General features: G+C 41.3%; 1 protein-coding gene across 2 annotated transcripts in view; it reads left to right on the top strand.

The window, feature by feature from the left end:
• Positions 1 to 19206, top strand: part of APBB2 (amyloid beta precursor protein binding family B member 2) — a gene marked incomplete at both ends in the record, with an annotated part of 235704 nt that overhangs the window by 102170 nt on the left and 114328 nt on the right. Inside the window, one exon of one of the 2 annotated variants that reach the window (XM_079713593.1) lies at positions 17485 to 17693. In XM_079713593.1, coding sequence (XP_079569719.1) covers positions 17485 to 17693 — 209 coding nt within the window. The remainder of the gene's footprint in view (positions 1 to 17484; positions 17694 to 19206) is intronic. The other variant, XM_079713594.1, reaches the window with a different exon arrangement.

Raw genomic sequence — 19206 nt, 5'->3', positions numbered from 1 at the left:
AGGACCCACAACTTAAACACCAGATAGTTCCACATCCTGATCACTAAAGAAATCCGTCTAAACTTTGAGCACTAATTTATTGTTTGAGATTTTTGAGAATAATTATTCTGTTTACTTGTCCTTTCCTGGAATTTTGGCCCAATTACCTAATACTGTCTTATGCTCGATTCTATTATGAGAAGCATAAAAAAATGAGACTTTCTACACGTGCATCCTTGGCAGATGGGATCCACAAATACCCCTGCCTCTTTTCTGCCAGTTGCCTCAGCATCTTTGAAAAACTCAGAGCTCTGTGTACCACTCTTTCATTGCTGGAAAAGAATAACCAAGCTATTGCACAGGTGTACATCAGCTAATAGGTTTTGCCATTTTGTTTTCCCCTGGAGAATCTTTGCTTTTGTCTCCTGACCTAGAATTGGAAAGAGTAGTGGAGGAGGATGGTACAAATCAAAGAATCAAAAGCCTTGAGTCAAATGAATGGCTGAATGTTGCTTGTGGTTGGTTGAATCCTGGTAGATACTTTCTTTGAGATTTGTGAAAAATTAGGCCCAACGCAGTGTCTGCATTTGGTATTTTTTTACAAGAGTTGGAGATGAGGTTAAAATGCTTGGATTGGTGGGGGTGAAAATGAATGAATGATAACCAACGAGGTTATGTTCCAACAATATGCTGTTTTGGACAGTGTCGGAGGGGTTGGGAGTCAGGAACCTGGGTTTCTTAACTCAACTCTATAATTTAGATGCCTTTGAATATGGGGTTGCAAAGACAATCCATTAGAAGCTATTTCTTTCCTAGGTACTAGGTCTGAAATTCAGTTTCCTGCCATTAGATGAATGAGTTAGGATCAACTTCAACTGCTAGTAATACAAGACTCTAAAATAACAGTGACTTATTACAATAGAAATGTATTTCCGTTTCACGTAGAAGAAACCTGGCAGTAGCAGTCCACTGATATAGTGGCTCTGTTCCACAAAGACCTCAGGAACCCAAATTCCCTGACCTTACTACTCCAACATTCTTAGGTTATAGCCAGTGTACTCATGGTCGAAGGCAGCTTGTCTGTTCCAGGCAGCCAGAAAAAAATGTGCCTGCCAGCTATTTTATAAGGAGGGCTCTTAGAAGCTGCCATACAATCCTTGTACTTACATCCCAATAGTTAGAATGTTACCTGCATGCAAGGGAAGCTGAGAAATGTATTCTAGATGGCCATGTATCCAATAAAAAGGAAGAAGACACTGGATATTGATGAACACCTTGTAGTGTTGGCTGCCTTATTTATGAGACCCAAACACCAGGCTTCTCAAAGACAAAGGGAAAAGCACAGAATGGTTTGCCCAGTTAACTTTATTATTAAAAAAAAAAAGTTTACACGTAATTACCTAGTGTACAACATGATTATAATTTAGAACAAGATTACAAAATAAAACCACCTAGATGCAATATGAAACGATCATCAGTTACTGCCTTTCTACCTCCAGTGCTGTTTACCGCATGCTAAGTTCCTCTTAGATTTGGTGCTTAGGAAAAAGTTTCTTTTTTTGTAAACTTCTTTTATTAGATAACTAAAACTTTGTAAATTTTAGGGGCAAGAAATTAAATTTCTTCTCAATTCCATGGCTCTATTTTCTCATGTTATTTTATTGGTTTCAAATACATTTATATCTTTTATATAAGCTGCTTCAAATTCTCTTTTAATTTAGGTAGACAATAAATATTTCAGAAGAGTAATAAAAAACAGCTTTTACCCTGATCCTTTTAAATGTGTTTTTAAAAGTTAATCTCAGCAAAACATTTCTCTCTGAACTACTCCACCCCATCCACAGCCTGAAAATCCTATTTTACATTTTACATCAACTGTTAAAGCTTGTCCACTAACCACTTAGGCCTACTGAACAAATTACTTCAGTATGCTGATTTTTTAAAGGGCACTTAACCTTTAAAAATACATTTAACAAATAGAATGGTTCCCAAACAAAAATACACTGAGATTTCTCCACAGTCAATGACAACCAGTTTCCCAGCCTTGATCAAGTTATATAACGTTGCTGAAATCTGTATCTTTACCTGTAAAATGGGAATAGTATCTCCTGTACCTGTCCTGTAAGCTTTTGTGGGATCAAATGAGATTGAATTAGTTACAGAACTTTGAAAATTCCATAGTGCTCTAGAAGTGCATGCTCTTGTTCTTGTATCAGAAACAAAATATACACATTTTAATCTATGGGAGTATAGTTCTATATGCTCCCACACACTGATTTTGACTTTAGAAAAGATGGCATCCACTTCCACTTGTGCTTTTAACATGCTGATAAAAGACCAAATTGTAGTTGGTTGTTGAATACTTTGTTGATCTCCTAGATTCTCCATAATCATCTTTTGTCCTAATACTTAATGTAGATGAGAAGGCAAGGCCTCTCATGCCACTGTATAGAATAATAATGACCTTGAAGTTGGTCTAGGCAGCCCGTAGAATAGCTTCCACCTTGTTATCAGTGCTCTTGTGTACCAGCCTGAGGAGGACCACAGCTCTTAAGAGAAAAGTGTATTGAAGACCCTGCCAAAATAGTGGAAAAGAAAACAGGCTTTATTTAATATACTTTCAGACCTGTCTACCTTGAAAGACTATGGTGCCAGTAATAATTGTATCTGTGTAATTGCATGGAAGCCAAAGAAAGATTGCTGCCCGAGGTGGCATTTTGTCTTTTCTCCAACTGCTCGCTGTGAAAGAATAATCAAATGAGGAAGATGTGTGGTTGGTTGACTGCAGACATGGCAGCTGGACATGTTCTCTGAATGATGTTGTACAGTTGCTTCATCTCCATATGATTATAGGTCTTCCTGTTACACGGTGTTTAGGCACTAAATACCTAAACTTGAAAGCAAAGAATATTAGGGCTGACTTGTTGATCTTCCTGCCAAACCTGAATAATCCCGTCTGGTATTGCACAGGATGCATTGCTGCCTTTCAGTTAGTTGAGTGGTATAGTCAGACAACTGAAGGAAAAAGTAATAAACCTGCCTAGCAATTTTATATAAATATGTTGCAACCTTAACTTTTTAAAATCACCAACAAGTTGCTGATTCAAGAGCATGCCCACCTGCACCCATTCTCCATTTTTTATTGTGAATAGACTTTTGAATTTTGGAGATTGGTTAGCTTCAACACAGGTGTTTCCCAGCACATCTTAGAAAAACAAAATTGAGGTTATTGAAATGATCTGTAGCTTTCTTAAAGTACTATTCTCCATTCAAGTTCTAAGGTTTTATTTTTACGTTTTTTGGAGGGGAGGGAAGAATTTAAGCCTGCAGCTTCTCAGTAGTGCTTGTAAATTATGCTACTTTGTGCACGCTCTAAAAGGAAATAGTGTTTTAGGTTATATTTCATATCTTAAAATTTTAGTATCTCCTTTTATAACTTGTAAGAAAATGCATGTTTTATTGTGTGTTTCGAATGAGACCTTATTACGATATTTAAAATATTCTGCAGCCAGGTCATATGATTAACTTCAGTTATATCTATGTATAGGTATGGATGTATGATTGGATATTTACACATACCAATTTTTCCCCCTGGATAATTTTTAGTGGCTTACATTTCATGCCCTTTAGTTTTTAAATTTGTCTTTGCAGAGTCCCCCTGACTCTGTTTTGATTTTGGTTAACAGTCTGTGAACAGAGAGGCATAATTTCCCTTTTATTTTCCACCATCATCGGATCAGTTCCTATTTACATACTTTCTTCTTCTTCTTTTTTTTTTATATTTATTTATTTATTTAGGCTGCACCAGGTCTTAGTTGAGGCACGCTGGATCTTTAATTGTGCCATGTGGGTTTCTTAGTTGTGGCATGCATGCGGCATCTAGTTCTCTGACCAGGGATTGAACCTGGACCCCCTGCATTGGGAGTGTGGAATTTTACCCACTGGATCACCAGGGAAGTCCCTACATACTTTCTTGAGGACATAAGGTAGAGCAGAAGCAGTCTCAAAAGAAGGATGTCTTAAATAACAAAGCAGACTTCATAAACTATTTTGTTCTGATTTTATTTCTGCTTCTTTAATGGCTCAACTGCATGACATAAAGCAGCCACATGCTGGTTTTTTTCTTTTTTGGGGGGCTGCGTTGGGTCTTCGTTCCTGCGCATGGGCTTTCTCTAGTTGTGGCGAGCAGGGGCTACTCTTCGTTGCAGTGCACGGGCTTCTCATTGCGGTGGCTTCTCTTGTTGCGGAGCACAGGCACTAGGCATGTGGGCTCAGTAGTTGTGGCTCAAGGGCTCAGTAATTGTGGCTCATGGGCTCTGGAGTGCAGGCTCAGTAGTTGTGGTGCACAGGCTTAGTTGCTCCGTAGCATGTGGGATCTTCCCAGAGCAGGGCTCGAACCCGTGTCCCCTGCATTGGCAGATGGATTCTTAACCACTGCGCCACTGGGGAAGCCTCCACATGCTTATTAAAGAGGCGCCACAAACTCAGACCAGTGGGTCCTCATGTGATATGTTGTTTCTGAATGGATATGTAAGTGACCACTGTTCTCATCTACTTTTCTTGATCTAAATAAAAACTACCTTTTCAGTAAAAACACATTTGGTGGTTGCAAACTCTCAGAAATCTTAGTTTTTCAATGAAATGCACTATGGTTGATGCCATTTCAAAAATGTTTCTGTTACATAGTATTTTCCCCCAAAGCCACATTTGAATGAAGTAATGAATAGCGAATAGTAACAGACATTTACTGAGTGACTGTTACATGCCTGGCTTTGTGCTGGGCACTCTGTTCCACATCAACTGTATGGCACAGAAGCTATCATCAGTTCTGTCATAGTAAGCAGACAGGCCATTAGAAATTAAGCTGTTTGTCTGAGGTCACACAGCTAGCCAGCATTGGAGCTGAGATTCAAGGTTGTCCACTCTCTCCAGAGCTCCTGCCTGCGATAGTAATGTGGCCCTGAAACAAATTTAATAGAGTAAGCCCAGCAAAAACTATGTCCCCAGTGAGTTTAAATTAAGAAATATTGTGTTGATCTTATGCCAAAACATTTGATAAAAATACACAAAGTATACAGTATTGCCAGGCCCAAATTTAAGAACCATTTAAATAGTGAGTTCTTGGAACATTTACTCAAGAATTTTTAACAGAGCTTGGTTCAATATGGTGGAGTAGGGCTTCCCTGGTGGCGCAGTGGTTGAGAGTCCGCCTGCGGATGCAGGGGAAACAGGTTCGTGTCCCAGTCCGGGAAGATCCCACATGCTGTGAAGCGGCTGGGGCCATGAGCCATGGCCGCTGAGCCTGCACGTCCAGAGCCTGTGCTCCACAACGGGAGAGGCCACAACAGTGAGAGGCCCGCGTACCACGAAAAAAAACAAAAAGATGGTGGAGTAGAAGGACGTGCGCTCATTTCCTCTTGCGAGAGCACCGGAATCACAACTAACTGCTGAACAATCATTGACAGGAAGACACTGGAACTCAGCAAAAAAGATACCCCACATCCAAAGACACAGGAGAAGCCGCACTGAGATGGTAGTAGGGGCGCAATCACAGTTAGATCAAATCCCATAACTGCTGGGTGGGTGACGCACAAACTGGAGAACACTTATACCACAGAAGTCCACCCACTGGAGTGAAGGTTCTGAGCCCCACGTCAGGCTTCCCAACCTGGGGGTCTCGCAGCAGGAGGAGGAATTCGTACAGAATCAGACTTAGAAGGCTAGTGGGATTTGATTGCAGGACTTCAACAGGACTGGGGGAAACAGAGACTCCACTCTTGGAGGGCACACACAAAGTAGTGTGCATATCGGGACCCAGGGGAAGGAGCAGTGACCCTTTGGAGACTGAACCAGACCTACCTGCTAGTGCTGGAGGGTCTCCTGCAGAGGCGGGGGGTGGCTGTGGCTCACCGTGGGGACAAGGACACTGGCAGCAGAAGTTCTGGGAAGTAATCCTTGGTGTGAGCCCTCCCAGAGTCCGCCATTAGCCCCACCAAAGAGCTGGGTAGACTCCAGTGCTGGGTGACCTCAGGCCAAACAACCAACATGAGGGAACCCAGCCCCACTCATCAAAAGGCAAGTGATTAAAGTTTTACTGAGCTCTGCCCACCAGAGCAACACCCAGCTCTACCCATCACCAGTCGCTCCCATCAGGAAGCTTGCACAAGCTTCTTAGATAGCCTCATCCACCAGAGGGCAGACAGCAGAAGCAAGAAGAACTACAGTTCTGCAGCCTGTGGAAGAAAAACCACATTCACAGAAAGACAGACAAAATGAAAAGGCAGAGGACTTTGTACCAGATGAAAGAACAAGATAAAACCCCAGGGCTTCCCTGGTGGCGCAGTGGTTGAGAGTCCGCCTGCCGATGCAGGGGACATGGGTTTGTGCCCCGGTCCGGGAAGATCCCACATACCGCAGAGTGGCTAGGCCCGTGAGCCATGGCCGCTGAGCCTGTGTGTCTGGAGCCTGTGCTCCGCAACGGGAGAGGCCACAACAGTGAGAGGCCCGTGTACTGCAAAAAAAAAAAACAACAACAGAAAAACAACTAAATGAAGTGGAGATAGGCAACCTTCCAGAAAAAGAATTCAGAATAATGATAGTGAAGATGATCCAGGACCTCGGAAAAATAATGGAGGCAAAGATCGAAAACATGCAAGAAATGTTTAACAAAGACCTAGAAGAATTAAAGAACAAACACCAGAAGAATTAAAGAAGAAACAAACAGAGATGAACAATACAATAACTGAAATGAAAAATACACTAGAAGGAATCAGTAGCAGTAAAACTGAGGCAGAAGAAAAGATAAGTGACCTGGAAGACAGAATGGTGGAATTCACTGCCGCAGAAAAGAATAAAGAAAAAAGAATGAAAAGAAATGAAGACAGCCTAAGAGACCTCTTGGACAACATTAAACACAACAACATTCACATTATAGCGGTCCCAGAAGGAAAAGAAAGAGAGAAAAGACCCGAGAAAATATTTGAAGAGATTATAGTCAAAAACTTCCCTAACATGGGAAAGGAAATAGCCACCCAAGTCCAGGAAGCGCAAAGTCCCAGGCAGGGTAAACCCAAGGAGAAACACACCGAGACACATAGTAATCAAACTGACAAAAATTAAAGACAAAGAAAAATTATTGAAAGCAACAAGGGAAAAACAACAAATTACATACAAGGGAACTCCCATAAGGTTAACAGCTGATTTCTCAGCAGAAACTCTACAAGCCAGAAGGGAGTGGCACAATATATGTAAAGTGATGAAAGGGAAGAACCTACAACCAAAATTACTCTACCCAGCAAGGATCTCATTCAGATTGGATGGAGAAATCAAAAGCTTTACAGGCAAGCAAAAGCTAAGAGAATTCAGCACCAGCTCTGTAACAAATGCTAAAGGAACTTCTCTAAGTGGGAAACACAAGAGAAGAAAAGGACCTACAAAAACAAACCAATAACAATTAAGAAAATGGTAATAGGAACATACATATGGATAATTAACTTAAACGTGAATGGATTAAATGCTCCAACCAAAAGACACAGGCTCGCTAAATGGATACAAAAACAAGACCCATATATATGCTGTCTACAAGAGACCCACTTCAGACCTAGGGACACATACAGACTGAAAGTGAGGGGATGGAAAAAGATATTCCATGCAAATGGAAATCAAAAGAAAGCTGGAGTAGCTATACTCATATCAGATAAAACAGACTTTAAAATAAAGACTGTTACAAGAGACAAGGAAGGACACTACATAATGATCAAGGGCTCAATCCGAGAAGAAGATATAACAATTATAAATATATATGCACCCAATGTAGGAGCACCTCAATACTTAAGGCAACTGCTAACAGCTATAAAAGAGGAAATCGACAATAACACAATAATTGTGGGGGACTTTAACACCTCACTTCCACCAATGGACAGATCATCCAGACAGAAAATTAATAAGGAAACAGAAGCTTTAAATGAAACAATAGACCAGATAGATTTAATTGATATTTATAGGACATTCCATCCAAAAACAGCAGATTACACTTTCTTCTCAAGTGCACACAGAACATTCTCCAGGATTGATCAAATCTTGGGTCACAAATCAAGCCTTGGTAAATTTAAGAAAATTGAAATCATATCAAGGATCTTTTCCAACCACAATGCTATGAGATTAGAAATCAATTACAGGGGAAAAAAACGTAAAAAACACAAACACGTGGAGGCTAAACAATACATTACTTGGTTATTTAACCAAGAGATGACTGAAGAAATCAAAGAGGAAATCAAAAAATACCTAGAGACAAATTAGAACGAAAACACGACAATCCAAAACCTGTGGGATGCAGCAAAAGCAGTTCTAAGAGGAAGGTTTATAGCAGTACAAGCCTACCTCAAGAAAGTAGAAAAATCTCAAACTATCTAACCTTACACCTAAAGGAACTAGAGAAAGAAGAACAAACAAAACCCAAAGTTAGTAGAAGGAAAGAGATCATAAAGATCAGAGCAGAAATAAATGAAATAGAAACAAAGAAAACAATAGCAAAGATCAATAAAACTAAAAGCTGGTTCTTTGAGAAGGTAAACAAAATTGATAAACCTTTAGCCAGACTCATCAAGAAAAAGAGGGAGAGGACTCAAATCAATAAAATCAGAAATGAAAAAGAAGTTACAATGGACACCACAGAAATACAAAGCATCCTAAGAGACTACTACAAGCAACTCTGTGCAAATAAAGTGGACAACCTGGAAGAAATGGACAAATTCTTAGAAAGGTATAACCTTCCAAGACTGAACCAGGAAGAAATAGAAATATGAACAGACCAATCGCAAGTAATGAAATTGAAACTGTGATTAAAAATCTTCCAACAAACAAAAGTCCGGGACCAGGTGGCTTCACAGGTGAATTCTATCAAACATTTAGAGAAGAGCTAACACCCATCCTTCTCAAACTCTTCCAAAAAATTGCAGAGGAAGAAACACTCCCAAACTCATTCTGAGGCCACCATCACCCTGATACCAAAACCAGACAAAGATACTACAAAAAAAGAAAATTACAGACCAATATCAATTCTTCCCTGATGAATATGATGCAAAAACCCTCAGCAAAATACTAGCAAACAGAATCCAACAACACATTAAAAGAATCATACACCATGATCAAGTGGGATTTATCCCAGGGATACAAGGATTCTTCAATATATGCAAATCAATCAGTGTGATACACCATATTAACAAATTGAAGAATAAAAACCATATGATTGTCTCAATAGATGCAGAAAAAGCTTTTGACACAATTCAACACCCATTTATGATAAAAAAAAAAAAACTATCCAGAAAGTGGGCATAGAGGGGACCTACCTCCACATAATAAAGGCCATATATGACAAACCCATAGCAAACATCATTCTCAATGGTGAAAAACTGAAAGCATTTCCTCTATGATCAGTAACAAGACAAGGATGTCCACTCTCGCCACTATTATTCAACATAGTTTTGGAAGTCCTAGCCCTGGCAATCAGAGAAGAAAAAGAAATAAAAGGAATCCAGATTGGAAAAGAAGAAGTAAAACTGTCACTGTTTGCAGATGACATGATACTATACATAGAGAATACTAAAGATGCCACCAGAAAACTACTAGAGCTAATCAATGAATTTAGTAAAGTTGCAGGATACAAAATTAATGAACAGAAATCTCTTGCATTCCTATACACTAAGAACAGAAGATCAGAAAGAGAAATTAAGGAAACAATCCCATTCACCACTGCAACAAAGAATAAAATACCTAGGAACAAACCTATGTAAGGAGGTAAAAGACCTGTACTCAGAAAACTATAAGATACTGATGCAAGATATCAAAGGTGACACAAACACATGGAGAGATATACCATGTTCTTGGATTAGAAGAATCAATGTTGTGAAAATGACTATACTACCCAAAGCAATCTACAGATTCAATGCAACCCCTATCAAATTACCAATGGCATTTTTTACAGAACTAGAACAAAAAGTCATAAAATTTGCATGGAGACAGAAAAGATCGGAAAAGCCAAAACAGTCTTGAGGGAAAAAATGGAGCTGGGAGAATCAGACTCCCTGACTTCAGACTATACTACAAACTACAGTAATCAAGACAATAGGGTACTGGCACAAAAACAGAAATATAATTCAATGGAACAGGTTAGAAAGCTCAGAGATAAACCCATTCACCTATGGTTAACTAATCTATGACAAAGGAGGCAAGGATATACAATGGAGAAATGACAGTCTCTTCAATAAGTGGTGCTGGGAAAACTGGACAGCTACATGTAAAAGAATGAAATTAGAACACTCCCTAACACCATACACAAAAATAAACTCAAAATGGATTAAGGACCTAAATGTAAGACCAGACACTATTTAGAGGACAACATAGGAAGAACACTCTTTGACATAAATCACAGCAAGATCTTTTTTGATCCACCTCCTAGAGTAATGGAAATAAAAACAAACATAAACAAATGGGACCTAATGAAACTTAAAAGCTTTTGCAAAGCAAAGGAAACTACAAACAAGACAAAAAGACAGCCCTCAGAATGGGAGAAAATATTTGCAAACAAATCAATGGACAAAGGATTAATCTCCAAAATATATAAACAGCTCATGCAGCTCAATATTAAAAAAAAAACCCAATGCAAAAATGGGCAGAAGACCTAAATAGACATTTCTCCGAAGAAGACATATGGATGGCCACGAAGCACACGAAAAGCTGCTCAATATCACTAACTATTAGAGAAATGCAAATCAAAACTACCATGAGGTATCACCTCACACCAGTTAGAATGGGCATCATCAGAAAATCTACAAACAACAAATGCTGGAGAGGGTGTGGAGAAAAGGGAACCCTCTTGCACTGTTGGTGGGAATGTAAATTGATACAGCCACTGTGGAGAACAGTATGGACGTTCCTTAAAAAACTAAAAATAGAATTACCATATGACCCAGCAATCCCACTCCTGGGCATATACCCAGAGAAAAGCATAATTCAAAAAAACACGTGCACCCCAGTGTTCACTGCAGCACTATTTACAATAGCCAGGTCATGGAAGCAACCTAAATGCCCATTGAAAGACGAATGGATAAAGAAGTTGTGGTACATATATACAGTGGAATATTACTCAGCCATAAAAAGGAATGAAATTGGGTCATTTGTAGAGACATGGATGGATGTAGAGACTTTCATACAGAGTGAAGTAAGTCAGAAAGAGAAAAACAAATATCGTATATTAACACATATATGTGGAACCTAGAAAAATGGTACAGATGAACCAGTTTGCAGGGCAGAAATAGAGACACAGATGTAGAGAACAACTGTATGGACACCAAGAGGGGAAAGTGGCGGGGGGGGTGGTGGTGGTGTGATGAATTGGGAGATTGGGATTGACATATATACACTAATATATATAAAATAGATAACTAATAAGAACCTGCTGTATAAAAAAATAAATAAAAATTAAAAAAAACTTTAACAGAAAAATCCTCAGTTACAAATAACTACGTATTTCAGGGACACTAAATATCTTAATGTTAATTTTTTTAAAGGAAAATAGGGAAAAAGAGTTAGAAAATCAACGCTCCCAAAACGGTTAAGAGGTTTATTACAGCTGTAAAAAGAATGCAACCACAGGAAAGCTCAATTGAGTACAATGTGTAATTTTTCTGAGGCTGTGATAGACACTTCAGGGTCCCAAATAGGCCCTGCAAATAAATATCAAGAAATAGCAGGGGCCCTGAAACTGTTTTAGGTCAGCTTTCCTCCCTTCTGTCTGGCAGGCCAGCGGGTCAGAGAGCTCACAGATTTTGGACATTTGGGGCTCATTCCCTTGTTTTCCACAGTCATTGTTTTTGCCAGTTCCTTTGACTGAGGACAGTTTCACCCTGGGTTCTGAGCAGCCTCTGTATGCTGCCTGGAACCCTCAGCAAAGCTGTAATAAATGATCCAGACCTGGAGTCCTGGCTCCACGCTCTTGTCTTCAGAAGTCGGTGGTGAAGCTGGAGGGAATGAAGAGCCTTCTTGCTGTTTTCTGACAAGGAGGTTCTAGGTCCAGAAAGAATAAAGGGACTAAGTAGTGAGTTGGGAAAGAAGAGAGAGAGGCAAAGGAAGCAGACCACCGGTGACCGGAGAAAGTGTTTTAAAGCTAAATTCAGATAGTTTGGATTAAGGCATCTGGCTCCCTCTGGAATAACAGTGCTCAAAAGAGAAGCCAGCAGTAGCTGCAGCTAAGACTTCCGAAGAGAGAGGTTTTTCTTCTCTAAGAATGGGAGCATTGTGCAGATTACTCTTCTGATTTTGAAAACACAGACCACACAAGAGCTTCGAGAGCTTGCCTTTGCATAGAGGGTGAATCCTTAGCCCTTATGGCCTTAAATCTTATCCTAGACCACTCACATCTCATTCAAGTGACTTTCTGTTGTAATGACACAACAGGCTCTTCCCTGCCACGGGGCCTTTGCACTTGCTGTTCCGTCTTCCAGGAGTGCTGTTCTCTTGTCTCTTCCCAATGCTGGTGCCCCTACTAGTTTAGGGTGACATTGTTCCTTCCTCAGACCATCCTATCCAAATAGCCCACCCTATCCCCAGACACAATTGATCCCATTATACCTGAATTGCCTCTTTTATTCATTACTGTGTTCTCAGCTTCTAGAATAGTGCTTGGAATGCATTGGAGGCCCTCAGTGCAAGAGAGTGAATGAATAAGTGGGTGAATAAATGAAAGAATGATTGAATATAATTCACATTTTTTATTTTCTGGAGCCAGCAGTTAGATGGAGTTTGGTGGAAAAGATTAATTACCTTTTCTGTTTTCCTAGGCCAATGGTTCTTAAAAGTGTGGTCCCAAAACCAGCAGCAAGAAATCAGCACCACCTGGGAACTGTTAGAAATGCAGATTCTCAGGCCTCGCCCCAGAGCAACTGAGTCAGAACCTTGGCGGTGTGGGGTGGGGAGGTAGTACCCAGCAATCTGTGTTCTAGCAGATTCTCCAGGTGACTGTGAAACTTGAGAACCACTGCCCCAGTTCACGGATGCTGGGCCCGGGTCTATCTGATGAACTCTGCGCCCCCCAGCCCTAGAACAATGCCTGGCACAGAGTAGACAGGAAGTATTTGTTGAATGAGTTAATCTGTCTCCTCTTTCTTCGAAAGGTGCTCACCCCCTGCCGTACACACTGAAGGCACTGGGTATACAACTGTCAAGGAAGGGAGTGAGTGCCATTGAGAGGGCCAGAGGGAGGCCTCTTGTGCTCTGCACTGCAGACGTTGCCAAATTTAGAATCCCAGCTCACCCATCCCTCCTTCCTGTGGCCTCCGGAGCAAGAGGGGAGATTTCCAGCTGCTGCTAGATGCTAATTCGTTTTCATTTGACCCTTCAGTTCCTGCAAGTGAACCCAGGGGAGAGGGTGATGAGAGGCAGGCTTGCTTCACACACAGACCAGGGAGGAGAGCGGGAGAGAAGTGATAGAGGTGGAGCCAGGCCAGCAGCGGCACTGGCGCCCAAGGCGGCTGGAAGGGGCAGGTCCTTGCTGCTCATAGACGGGCTCCTTGTTTCTATGCCAAGTATTGCTCTTGGCCCAAGAGGCTCCCAGCACAAGAGAGACTTTCTGGGGCTCTCAGCCTTGCTATTTTTACACTCCGACTTCCAGGCCCTGCTTCTGGAACAAAACTGCAAATGACAACGTGGGCCACAGAGCCACTTAGAAAGGATATCTATAGCTTTCTGCTCTTACCACTGAACCGTGCCCCGCTTCCCTCTTCTCCTTGAAGGCGCCTTCAGCAAGATGCAGTGATGCAGTGGTGACATGACAGGAGACCATAAAGCTTCTTAGCTGTGGGATCCTGTAGGGAAGGGAGGAGGGAGAAATAGGTGGGATCTCAGTCTCTGCTGTGTGCCTGGGTGTGGAATATGATCCTCGGGTTTCCAGTGGGAGAGGCTGCAGATCCATGGACCAGCTGAAGTGGCTGCCTGGGTTTACTGGATGCAGAATTAGGGAGGGAGACACGGAAGGGAGGACCCTATGCAATGCCTATATTGGAAGTGTCCTTGCATGGATGTACCTAGTCTCCAGGGCAAATCTTGGTGCCCTCACTCACCAACTCTGTAACCTTGGTCAGGTCAGCTGGCCGGTCTCATAGCCTCAGACTTGAAGCCATTGTGTCCTTTCTGATGTGTCCCCCCCTGCCTCCGCCCCATTTATACACCTTCTAAATTCCCCCAAGCTGACCACAACTGATTTTTATCAGATCTCTGAAAAAGTAACATCCATTTCTACATAGGGACATAGTTTACCCCCTTGGCTTTAAACCAAACTGCCATCCTCTCTGAGCCTTAGAAATGGGATAACCATAGTGTGTCCTTCATAGGGCAGCAGTGGACACTCCACGAGCTCTTGCAATAAAGAAGCAATAAAGCAGCTGGGTATTTCAGCCCACAGCCCACATCAGCATCCCTGTTACTTTTACTGTAAATAACAGCACAGTTGTTACCAGCTGCTGAGAACCTCATGGTAGCATTAAGAGAACTTGGGTTTAAGCCTTGAAAGGCCCGGCTTCTTGTCTTGGCTGGCTATTATTCCCACTCTTACCTTCTGGTGGGATTGATGTGAGCATTCAACTAATCCCTGTTTTCAAGGAAAATCATGCCTACAAGACCAATATTTTAAAAAGGTAAAAATGTTGCTGCAACAGTCAAAAGACTCTGGACAGGCCTGGAGTTCCACCTACCTGCACCACTGTCCTTCTCCCCAATTTGATAACATTTGAAAACCACTGACCTGTTGAATAAGGTCCAGGGTACTTATTTAAATGTGTACATAGTTTTATGTAGGAAAACAAAGCACATTGGGGCTTTGAAGATTAAACAAAATGAAGTGTAATGGCACTGAGGTACCTCAGAAGGCATACTTCTTGCTGTTCCTGTGGAACCTATCAATAAAAAAAAGAAACAAAATCTCAACTCCAGCCCAGGACTCTTTCCAGTTTATCATATTGTATTTCTTTTTGTCCATAACAACATTCACATTTGCCTTCAAGGGAAGTAGACATGCTCTTAACTAGAAGCTAGTATTCCCGAGCCTTGTGAAGTTGCTCTGTTTTATGAAATTACACAGAACTGATTTCTTCAGAATTCTTCTTTGCTAAGCGCCAAGTTCAATTCCCATCATTCAGGACTTCATTCACTTATTTCTCCCTCCTCCTTTGTGCATTCTTCCTTCTTATCTTCCTTTCTTCTGTCTACCCATCTGTCTATCCATCCATCCACCATCTATCCTCCGTTCATCCATCTCATTGTAATTGAATACCTGCCATGCTAGGTGTTGGAAATATGATGGTGAGCATGACAGAGGTAATGTCTGCTTGCCCTCACGGGGCTTACATTCCTTACAACCAGGGTAGGGTAATGTGGAAGGGATTCTATAAATGATTCTGAACTGCTGATAATATTGTAGATGTGCGCACCTCACTCCTTCCATCATCATCATCTGATCATCACCAATTTTTAGCAACAGAATAACCCCCCTTGTAATTTTTATTCCAACAAAATCTCACCAGAAATTCAAAATATAAACCAAATATAAGTGAATGGGTCTGGTTGAAACACAACAGACCACTTTCTGCCATGCAGCCCAAGGCCCCTCTCAACCACTTTGGAAAGCCACACCTGAAGACTGCTGACCTTGGTCTCTGCCCTTGGTCTGATGTGATTTATTTTCTCATAGTGTTATGTAGCTATTCTTCATATATGCTAATGTCCCAGCTGTAGAGACAATGGGGATACATGTGTAAATTCAGGCCCTCAGACCTTAAAAACAACAGAAACGGTAACTGTTTATGTCCTTTTAGTTTCCATCTCGAGCTTGTTGTCTGAGCTGCTAGAATTGGACAAGGGAACACCCTTGGTAGGGTTTTCTCCAACTTAATACCAAGACCTGTGTATTTTACCTTTCCCAGCCCAGTTGAAATATTTAAAACAAAATAACAGCAGAAACAACCGTCTCACCCCCTAAAACGGAGACAGGACAGAGGAGTGTATGCACATGTTTGTTTCGAGTTGTTTCTGAAAGATTTGGGTAACTTGAAATTATTTAATCATGCTTAATTTCCTGTAGGGGGAGGGGAAATTTCCATCATAATTTGAGACAAGTGGCAGTTTTGCCTCTGGCAGATTTAAATGAGAAAAGTGAATGCTGGGATGCTAAACAACCGCATGAATGCACATCTGTGCCCATAGCCTTAATCAACTTCTTTGTTTGGTTTCTTTTTTTCTTCTTGCGGCTGTAGCAGCCTCAGTGATGCCAGCCCACATGATGCAATGACATTTGCTGAGAGCAAGGCCCACATACTTTCTCATTTAAATTGCTGTAACGGCTCCAGCCTCTTGTGAATGACCACACAGAAAAGGGCCTCATCCTTAGAATGAAGTGATCCCCAGATTTAGAGCACAAGTTTATTAAGTTTTTCTACCTGTGTATGTTGATAATAGCCGCCTGCGATTCCTCCATTATGCCTCCCTCTCTGTGGATTTCTTACTCTGCTTCCTTATGTCTCTCCTCTCTTCTCTAGCACTTTAATCCATCTCATACTCAACTCAAAGAAGGCCAAAAATGAGATTTTTAAAAAACAAAGTTATCCAGTAAATTAATAAAATATTGATATAAGCCAGGGATGACTGAAATTGCCCAGTAGATGTATTTTATTTCCCACATGCACACACATACAGTTCTTAAAAAATTATTTTTTGAATTTAAATGCCTTTGGACTTTGCACATGCTTACCAGTTTGCCACCATCCTCACCATTCTCTATTGTATCCCACACCTGTCCTCCTTCATGCATTTATATTACTGGCCGGTTTTTAGTGTCCGTCTGGTTCCTTTTCGAATTCCAAGGCTTTTTCAGTCTGCACTCCTTGGGAATCTTCTGTGTGCAGTTTAGAATTCTAGAGTATTACAAAAGACATGGCTACTTTGTAGATGTTTACAATCAAATGGGAGGAGTTGTTAAAACAAATGAAAGGTATAAATCCAGTACTCATAAATCCAGTAACTCATCCAGAAAGCGGTTAAAGAACATTAGAGTTGTACTCATCGCTGGGAATGATATATGATCCCAAACAGTAAATCTTACAAATGTACAAAGGGATACAGTAGGTTTTGTGTGTAACCTTGCAAATTTTGCTTGGGTAGTTAGTTGATTCTGACTAATGGAGCTTTAGCCTGTTTGTTCATAGGGTCCTTGGAGCTGTAAGATGACTTGATAATGGGTCCTTTATATCCATGTTCTCAAGTGTCAACCTTCCAGTTCTTTCCATGTTTCTTTCCGTATTCCCCCTCTTTCCATACTTCGTGTCCGTAGGATGGCTTTAGTTCTCATTCGGGCTATGGACACATCTGCCTGTGGAATTCTCCTGACTGTTGGTAGTAAAATTGGAAGACTGTAATTGTTTCCTCTTTTAATAAAACCCTCTCTTTTTTTCCATTTTCCAGCAGATATATGGAGTGATCACTCCTTTCAGACTGATCCAGATTTGCCACCTGGCTGGAAAAGAATCAGTGACATCGCTGGGACCTATTATTGGCACATACCAACCGGGACGACTCAGTGGGAACGCCCTGTCTCCATCCCAGCAGATCTTCAGGGTTCTAGGAAAGGGTCCCTTAGTTCTGTAACGCCATCTCCCACCCCAGAGAACGAGGTAAAACGGAGTGTCTTTTTGATGGCTTAGTAGAGTGGATGTAACTTGTGATTTCTCTTTAGACTCATTGCTTCTGCCCCAACAGGTCATCAAGGTAAGCTTTTGACTTTCATGCATGTTGCATTTGAAACCGAAAGGCTTCCTCTTAGTGAATAGTGTTAATACCATCTTTCAGGGATGTTTTCATTTTTTTAATGGCTTTTGGTCTCTTGAAACACCATTTCAGGTACAGAAAGTAAGAGAGGCTGATTAATGAGAAGTGGTTAAGATTCCCTGGGGCTCACTGAGGCAGTAATTTACTCTGTAGGTGCTGTTGCATGGTGCTGGTTCCATAAAATATTTACACACAGAAGAATGTCTCTTGGCCAGATGTGTTATAATTACTGCATATCTTATTAATATCCGTGGGCTCATTTGACTGCATAGAGAGAATGTCTGCAGGAATAACCCTTGAGAGCCCTTAAACGCTTAATTTCTAATAAAAAAAAAAAGCGGATCTGTTTATTTAGCAGAAGTGACATTGTTTTAGAAGTAATTAGCAGTATAAATTTGTTCTGTCCCTGAGGATGAAATCTGATGTTTAAACAAAGAACTGAGGCATTAAAAAAATTCCATCGTGGTATTTATTAATACAAAAATCCCTTCAGTGAACCTTTGTGAATCCTGATAACTAAATATTCAAGAGAATTACAGTGGAAAAAGGTTAGAGTTAAGTAATGGCTTTTCTGGAGAAAGGAAGTTTCATTCCTAACACACGGGCACTTCTGCCTTTTTTTGATCACAGTTTTCTGCTCTTTAAACAACTCATTTTCTTTTACTTTGAGGACATGGAAGGAATTTGAACTGCATCTCTTACCCCAAAGTTTCTCTACATATTTGCCGCTATTATCACCCTTCCTGTCTTTGAAAGTAAACAACCTCTTCCATTATTTACTTGCTCTTCTCTGGGAGGCAGGAAGACCTACATTCCAGCCACATTTCTGCTTTTACTGGGCTTCGGCATCTCACCCTACCTGGGCCTCAAATTCTCCATCTTTCGAGTGACGGACGGGTTGAGGCGAGCTATAGGCCCCGTTGATAGACCAGGGCCTTGGTTTGTTGGTACGTGGCCCTGATGATCAGATATGTGCTTCAGTTCCACTGAATCACTTAGGATTTTGTTGCTTATCACTGGGTGATTTTGATAACTTTTTATTAGCATAATATTCCTCCTCTCAGGGCACATCCCATTCAGTCGATTTATTCGCCTTATGTGAGGTGTGCTGGGGGGTAAAGATGAACCAACACAGGCTGCTCCTCGTGGAGCTCAGCATGAAGTGGAGCCCTCTTCCATTCCGGCCCAGTTACCTCTTGGCATTTCTCCCTGGACCGCAGAGTGGCCTCCCAGGGGCTGAGTGGGCCAGGACGCCCCTGGGCTCTCACTGAGGCACAGAGTTCCTCTTTCTTCTTCACCTGTACTGCTTGGTTCTTGGCATCTCTGTTAGAATCTTTGTCCATTCCAGGGCTCCATCCC

Source organism: Hyperoodon ampullatus (assembly GCF_949752795.1).
Source record: "Hyperoodon ampullatus genome assembly, chromosome: 1".
Lineage (NCBI taxonomy): Eukaryota > Metazoa > Chordata > Mammalia > Artiodactyla > Ziphiidae > Hyperoodon > Hyperoodon ampullatus.
This window is presented reverse-complemented; position numbering and strand designations above follow the sequence as displayed.